The sequence below is a fragment of the Emys orbicularis genome, chromosome 20, assembly GCF_028017835.1.
Source record: "Emys orbicularis isolate rEmyOrb1 chromosome 20, rEmyOrb1.hap1, whole genome shotgun sequence".
Taxonomy (NCBI): domain Eukaryota; kingdom Metazoa; phylum Chordata; order Testudines; family Emydidae; genus Emys; species Emys orbicularis.
In genome coordinates, this window is record NC_088702.1 from 18722409 (window position 1) to 18729774 (window position 7366).

At 64.1% G+C, this 7366-nt stretch overlaps 1 protein-coding gene across 1 annotated transcript; it reads left to right on the forward strand.

The window, feature by feature from the left end:
• The first annotated feature begins 688 nt into the window (after positions 1–688).
• TMEM147 (transmembrane protein 147) lies at positions 689–6861 on the forward strand. The gene is made up of 8 exons (XM_065420195.1): positions 689–762; positions 1284–1430; positions 2111–2180; positions 2745–2810; positions 2913–3049; positions 4818–4902; positions 5684–5805; positions 6582–6861. The coding sequence occupies exons 2-8, from the start codon at positions 1354–1356 to the stop codon at positions 6700–6702; spliced, it is 678 nt and encodes a 225-aa protein (XP_065276267.1). The 5' UTR covers positions 689–762; positions 1284–1353; the 3' UTR covers positions 6703–6861.
• Positions 6862–7366: the final 505 nt, after the last annotated feature.

Here is a 7366-nt window from a genome sequence, read left to right on the forward strand (position 1 = left end):
TTATGCAATGGGATTAGGCACAAAGGCAGGGAAACCCTTAGAGCTGCGGGATGCAGCAGTGAGGAACATCTGGCCAGGCGGCCCTGGATTGAGCCACTTATGGGGGGCGGGGGAAGGGGAAATGATTGTTTAATCCATTATTGTCCCCTGGATCTGGCTTCAGGATGTAGAGTGTAGGCAGAATTCCACTCCACTCCACTTCCAGTGCCGGGGATGGAACCCAGGAGTCCTGGCTCCCAGTCGTCCCCCCCCGCTCTAACCACCAGACCCCACTCCCTGCAAGGAACCCAGGAGTCCTGACTCCCCCTCCCCTTCTCAAACCAACTACACCCTACTATTATTAATGCCTCCACATGCATGGTGGGGATCTGAAGTCCTTATTGCTGTGCAAGCTGGCTGGAAGACTACAGCTCCCATAGTGCACTGCTGCCAGGGCTTGCTGCATCACGGGAAATGTAGTCCAGTGAACGAGTGACTACAACTCCCATGCTGCCCCGCTCGCCATACTGGGTGCACAGCCTCATGGGAGATGTAGTCCAATGGTACTGTGACCGTGTCTGATTCCCATAGTGCTTTGCTCTCAGACCAGCTGGGTGCGCGCTGCATCATGGGTGTTGTAGTCCAATTACCCAGTTAGGCCAATAGAAAGGCTGGTCCAAGGGAAACTAGTAACTACAGCTCCCAGAGTGCACTGGGGCAGGGCAAGAGTCAATCCACCTTGCTGCTCATTGCGGCGCATGTGCTAGGGACTGGTGGGGTCTAGTGAGTATCAGGGGCTGGGAGCCCGGACTCCTGGGATCTGTTCCTGGTTCGGAGGGGGGTGTAGTGGAGGGGCGGGGAGCCAGGACTCCTAGGTTCTATCCCTGGCCCGGGGGTGTGTGGGGTGTAGTCGGGGGGAGGAGCTGGGGGGGTCTATTGGTTAGAGCAGCGGGTCTGGGAGCCAGGACTCCTGGGTTCTCTCCCTGCCCCCGGGAGGGGTGTGGCGTCTGGTGGGTTAGAACGGGGGGGCTGGGAGCCAGGACTCCTGGGTTCTCTCCCTGTCCCCGGGAGGGGTGTGGCGTCTGGTGGGTTAGAACGGGGGGGCTGGGAGCCAGGACTCCTGGGTTCTCTCCCTGCCCCCGGGAGGGGTGTGGCGTCTGGTGGGTTAGAACGGGGGGGGGGGGCTGGGAGCCAGGACTCCTGGGTTCTCTCCCTGCCCCCGGGAGGGGTGTGGCATCTGGTGGGTTAGAACGGGGGGGCTGGGAGCCAGGACTCCTGGGTTCTATCCCTGTCATTCTCCCCAGGCAGGATCTGGGCGGTGCCAGACGGGCCCCCCCGCCCCACCCTCACATTGATCCTGGCGCCAGCGCAGCCATGACCCTCTTCCACTTTGGCAACTGCTTCGCGCTGGCCTATTTCCCCTACTTCATCACCTACAAGTGCAGCGGCCTGTGAGTGCCTGGTCTGGGGTCTGTACTTATGGGCAGCTGCTCTGCCTAGCTGGGGAGGCAGGGTTTGGGGTGCAGCGATGCTTCCGGGGGGGCTGGGGATACTGCCTGTGCGGTGGGGTACTGGGGTAGATGGGCCCCTGGTGCTGAGCGGGGTGGGGACGGGACCCCGGCGTAGATGGGCCCCTGGGGCAGAATGGGGCAGGATACTGGGATGGATGGGGCCCATGGGGCTGAGCAGGGTGGTGGGCGGGATACCAGGGTAGATGGGCACATGGGGCTGAGCGGGTTGGGGGCGGGATACCGGAGTGGATGGGCTGAGCGGGGCGGGATATCAGGGTAGATGGGTCCCTGGGGCTGAGCGGGGTGGGGATGGAACACCGGGGTAGATGGGCCCGTGGGGCAGGATACCGGGATAGATGGGGCCCCTGGGGCTGAGCGGGGTGGTGGGCGGGATACCAGGGTAGATGGGCACATGGGGCTGATCCTATCGTGAATCGAGGTCTTGGTGACACCCCCACATTGTTTGGGCTAGTGGATTCCTCCTCCTGCCATGAACTTGCCTTTGCTCCTGGGACTGCAGGGGTGGCTCTGGGGGGAGGGGTTGGATTGTCCTGGGTTGGGAACATCACTGGGGGGCCCCTCCACATGCCCCCAGCTGATCTCTCCCCCCTTCCCCGCAGGTCGGAGTATAACGCTTTCTGGAGATGCGTCCAAGCTGGGGCTACCTACCTCTTTGTCCAGCTCTGCAAGGTGAGGGGTGCGTCTATCACCGACCTCAGGGCTGGGAGCCAGGACTCCTGGGTTTTCTCCCCAGCTCTGGGAGGGGAGTGGGGTCTAGGGGTTAGAGCGGGGGACGGGTTTGGAGCCAGGACTCCTGGGTTTTCTCCCCAGCTCTGGGAGGGGAGTGGGGTCTAGGGGTTAGAACGGGGGTGGGGGGGGTGGCGGGGTTGGAGCCAGGACTCCTGGGTTCTCTCCCTGGCTCTGGGAGGGGAGTGGGGTCTAGGGGTTAGAGCAGGGGATGGGTTTGGAGCCAGGACTCTTGGGTTTTCTCCCTGGCTATGGGAGGGGAGTCCAGTGGTTAGAGCAAGGGGGGCTGGGAGCCAGGACTCCTGGGTTCTCTCCCCAGCTCTGGGAGGGGAGTGGGGTCTAGGGGTTAGAGCGGGGGGAGGGGGCGGGGTTGGAGCAAGGACTCCTGGGTTTTCTCCCTGGCTATGGGAGGGGAGTGAGAGACTACATGGGCCTATTGACCTGGTCTGAGGCATGCTGGGCCCGTTGCTGTGATGTTGTGTCATCTCTCGTTGCTTTTCATTCCAGATGCTGTTCTTGGCCACTTTCTTTCCCACCTGGGAGGGTGGAGCCGGGGCTTACGATTTTGTGGGGGTAAGTTCAACTTGGGTGTGTGGGGGCAGAGCCCAGGGCTGGGCTAGCAGGGGGCTGCGGGTCGGGAGTGAGGGGCACTGTTTAACCCCTCGTATTCCCCAGGAGTTCATGAAGGCCACGGTGGACCTGGCTGACCTGGTGGGGCTGCACCTGGTGATGTCGAGGAACGCGGGGAAGGGCGAGTACAAGATCATGGTGGCAGCCATGGGATGGGCCACGGCCGAGCTCGTCATGTCCAGGTGGGACCCGCCCTCCCGCTAAGCTGGGCCAGGGCGTGGATGGGAGACCTCCCCTGGCGGCCAAGGCTGGCCCCCGTGTGGAGCTAGGGGGCGCTGTGCTGCGAGGGATGGGGGAGGGCCTAAGTTCCCTCTAAGCTGCGCGGCCGCGCAGCAGCCTATGAAGTGCCGCGCAGGCAGTGGCGGGGAGAGATGCCCCTCCCCCAGCCCCAGATCTGCCTCGGCGCCCCGCCCCCGCCCCGGACCAGAGCTGCAGCAGTGGGGAGAGGTGCCTCTACTCCCCAGCCCAGGTACTGCTGCGGGGAGTCCTCTCTCCCCGCCATAGCCTGGGGCAGCCTGCACCCCAACCCCCTCATCCCCAGATCCTGCAGCCCCAGCCGGAGCCCTCACCACCCTGCACCCCAACCCTCTGCCCCAGCTCTGAGCCCCTCACTCCCAGCGCCACCCCAGAGCCTGTACCCGCAGCTGGAACCCTCACCCCCACATCCCCCTGCACCCCAACCCTCTACCCCAGCTCTGAGCCCCTCATCCCCAGCCCCACCCCAGAGCCTGCACCCCCAGCCGGAGCCCTCACACCCCTGCACCCCAAACCCCTCATCCCCAGCCCCCCCAGCCAGAGCCCTCACCCCCACTCCCCAGCCGTGCACCCCTCATCCCTGACCCCACCTCAGAGCCTCCACCCCCAGCCGGAGCCCTCACCCCCCTGCACCCCAACCCTCGACCCCAGCTCTGAGCCCCTCACCCCCAGCGCCACCCCAGAGCCCATATCCTCAGCCAGAGCCCTCACCCCCTGCACCCCAACCCTCTGCCCCAGCTCTGAGCCCCCCATCCCCACCCCAGAGCCCACACCCCAGCCCTGCACCCCTCATCCCTGACCCCACCCCAGAGCTTGTACCCCCAGCTGGAACCCTCACCCCCACATCCCCCTGCATCCCAACCCTCTACCCCAGCTCTGAGCCCCTCATCCCTGACCCCACCTCAGAGCCTGCACCCCCAGCCGGAGCCCTCACCCCCCTGCACCCCAACCCTCTGCCCCAGCTCTGAGCCCCTCATCTCCAGCCCCACCCCAGAACCCACACCCCCAGCCGGAGCCCACAGCCCAGCCCTGCACCCCTCAGCCCCACCCCAGAGCCCGCACCCCCAGCCGGAGCCCTCACCCCCCCCGAACCCCAACCTCTGAGCCCCTCATCCCTGACCCCACCTCAGAGCCTGCACCCCCAGCCGGAGCCCTTGCACCCCAAACCCTCATCCCCAGCCCCACCCCAGAGCCCAAACCCCCAGCCAGAGCCCTCACTCCCCCACACCCCAACCTTCTATCCCAGCCCTGAGCCCCCCCACACTCCGAACCCCTCGGCCCTACCCCCGCCACATGAATTTTGTTACGTGCCCCAATATGGAGGTGATGTGTCACAGGGTCGTGTCACACGTCCCCTCCATATTGCTGCACATAACAAATTTCATTCCCCACACGGGTGGGAAAAATTAGAGGGCACACTGGTGAGGACTCTCCCCTGGCAGTCAGGGCTGGCCCCGGTTCCCTAGCGCAGCACTAGGGGGCGCTGTGCCACCGTGAACAGTCACCGACTCAGGGCCCTACAAAATGTCACTGGGACCAAGGATTCTCCTTCACTTCCCGTCCTGATGTTCTGTGCGGCTGTTCCCCAGCAGCCCCAGAGCTGGCTGCATCTCAGCGCTGGACGAGCACTCCCTGCCTGTCCCAGCTGTGGGGTTTGGGCTGAGCAACCTCCGACCCTCCCTGTGTGTCTGTCAGGTGCATTCCTCTCTGGGTGGGAGCCCGCGGCATTGAGTTTGACTGGAAATATATCCAGATGAGCATCGACTCCAACATCAGTCTGGTGAGAGCCCCTCTACTGCTGCCTGGGCCTTCTGCTGCGAGCTTCCCCGGGACAGTGCCCCAGCCGCAAGGAAGGGGACGCTCCGGTTCTGTGAGCTCTCCTGGGACAGTGCCCTAACCTCAAGGAATGGGACATTCCAGTGCTGTGAGCTTCCCTGGGACAGTGCCCCAAGGAAGGGGACGCTCCGCCACTGCGAAGTTCCCTGGGACAGTCCCCTAGCCCCAAGGAGGGGGACATGTAGGTGCTGTGAGCCCAACCCTAAGGAAGGGGACGCTCCAGTTCTGTGAGCTCTCCCGGGACAGTGCCCCAACCCCAAGGAAGGGGATGCTCTGGCGCTGTGAGCTTCCCTAGAACAGTGTCCCAGCCCCAAGGAATGGGATGTGCGAGTGCTGCAAGCTTCCCCAGGACAGTGCCTCAGCCCCAAGGAAGGGGACACTCTGGCGCTGCGAAAATCCCCGGGACAGTGCCCCAACCCCAAGGAAGGGGATGCTCTGGTGCTGCAAGCTTCCCTGGAACAGTGCCCCAGCCCCAAGGAATGGGATGTGTGAGTGCTGCGAGCTTCCCTGGAACAGTGCCCCAGCCCCAAGGAAGGGGACGCTCCGGTGCTGTGAGGTTCCCTGGGACAGTGCCCCAGACGTGGGTGGGGAGTGGACAGATCGGTGCTGTGATCTTCCCCTGAGTAGTGCCCCAGTTGTGGGGGGTGGGACCCTGGTGCTGCGATCTTCCTCAGGGCAGTGCCCTGCTCTCTCTGACACACCCCTGCCCTGCATTCCCTCCCCAGGTTCACTACATCGCCATGGCTGCCCTGGTGTGGATGTTCACCCGCTACGACCTGCCCAAGCGCTACCGCCTGCCCCTCACCCTGCTGCTGGGCCTCAGTGTCTACAAGGCCTTCTTCATGGAGTGAGCGTGGGGGGCGGAGCCTCTGGGGGCGGGGGATGGGGCGGAGCCTCTCGGGGCGGGGCACAGGGCTCCAGGGCAGTTGGGGACCTGGCTGGAGGTGGGGTCTGGGGAGGGTGGCAGGTCCCAGCTGGAGGGGGGACAGGGACCTAGGTGGTGTGCAGGGGCTGGCAAGCAGGCCTAGGTTCCCGCTGGACCTGGCTGGGGCTAGGGGGAGAATCTAGGGGCCAGGTGGGCTGCAGGGGGGAAAGAGGATCTAGGGGCTGGGTGGGCTGGGGCTCTGGCAAGGGAGAGGATCTAGGGAGTGGAGCGGGGGGGGGGATGATCTGGGCCAAGAGCCCTGGCTGGAGGACAGGCTTGTCTTGGGACAGGTACATCCAGAGAAGTTTGGGGCCCCCGACATCATGTGTGCCGGCGTCCCCCTCCCTCCCTTTTCACCAGTTACAGGGGTTTGGGCCCCCCGAGCTCGGAGCCCTGGGACAATCGCAACCTTCCCCACTTCCCCCCCACCCCTTGTCGGCCCTGAACATTTTGGTTTCCCGCAGACGGCTGTAAACTGCCCTGTCGAAAATCTTCCTCACCCTTGGGGTCTCCGTAGCGGCCCGCCATCCCGCGGCGCCACGCGCTGTACGTTCTCAGAGCGCTCCCGCCCCGTTCCCTTTCACTAAGGGGTGTGGGGACACTGTGGTGCTGCGAGCTTCCCCAGGGCAGTGCCCCAGCCTTGGAGTTCCTGCTAACTCACGTCTCTGCCCGTCTCTCTCTCTCTCTCTCCCTTCCAGATCCTTCGTTCACGTCTTCCTGCTGGGCAGCTGGACGGCGCTGCTGGTCAAAGCTGTCATCACCGGCTTCCTGGCGCTCAGCTCCCTGGGTCTCTTTGTTACCTTAGTCCACGGAAACTAATTGCCCCCACCCCCACCCCGCCAGGGATGCTCTCAGCTCTACTACCTAGGGACCTTGGGGATGGCTAAACACCCGGATTTGCCGCCCGCCGCGGCACCGGATCCGATCCATGTTGGATCCACCAGGATGAGGGTCAGAATAAACCACAGCTGTCTTTTTTTGTTTATTTTCAACATTTTTTGTGTGTGGTATTCGGGGTAGGGAGGTGTCTTTGTGTCCCTGCTGGAGGGGACGAGCCCTGCTCTGTGTGTGTGTGTGTGTGTGTGTCTGCCTGCTGCCCCCTGCTGGAGGGGATGAGCCCTGTGTGTGTGTGTGTGTGTCCCTGCTGCCCCCTGCTGGAGGGGATGAGCCCTGTTCTGTGTCTGTGTGTCCCTGCTGGAGGGGACGAGCCCTGCCCCTTGTGTGTGAATGAGTGTGCCGGGCGCCCTCTATCTCTCAGGGTGGGAATCAATCCAGGTCTGCCCAGCTCAGCAGAGGGGGACGGATCCAGCGCGGGATGGCGAACACCAAAGCAGGGGTGATTACAGGGCAGGGTGGGGGGACAGTGGCTGGAGACAGCTCTTGGTGGGCACCGTCCCAGCGCCAACGGGTCTGTGAGGCTGGAGGAGCTGCCCCCAGGGGATGGGGAGCCCAGCACGACAGGGGACGGTCCCACTCCCCTCCC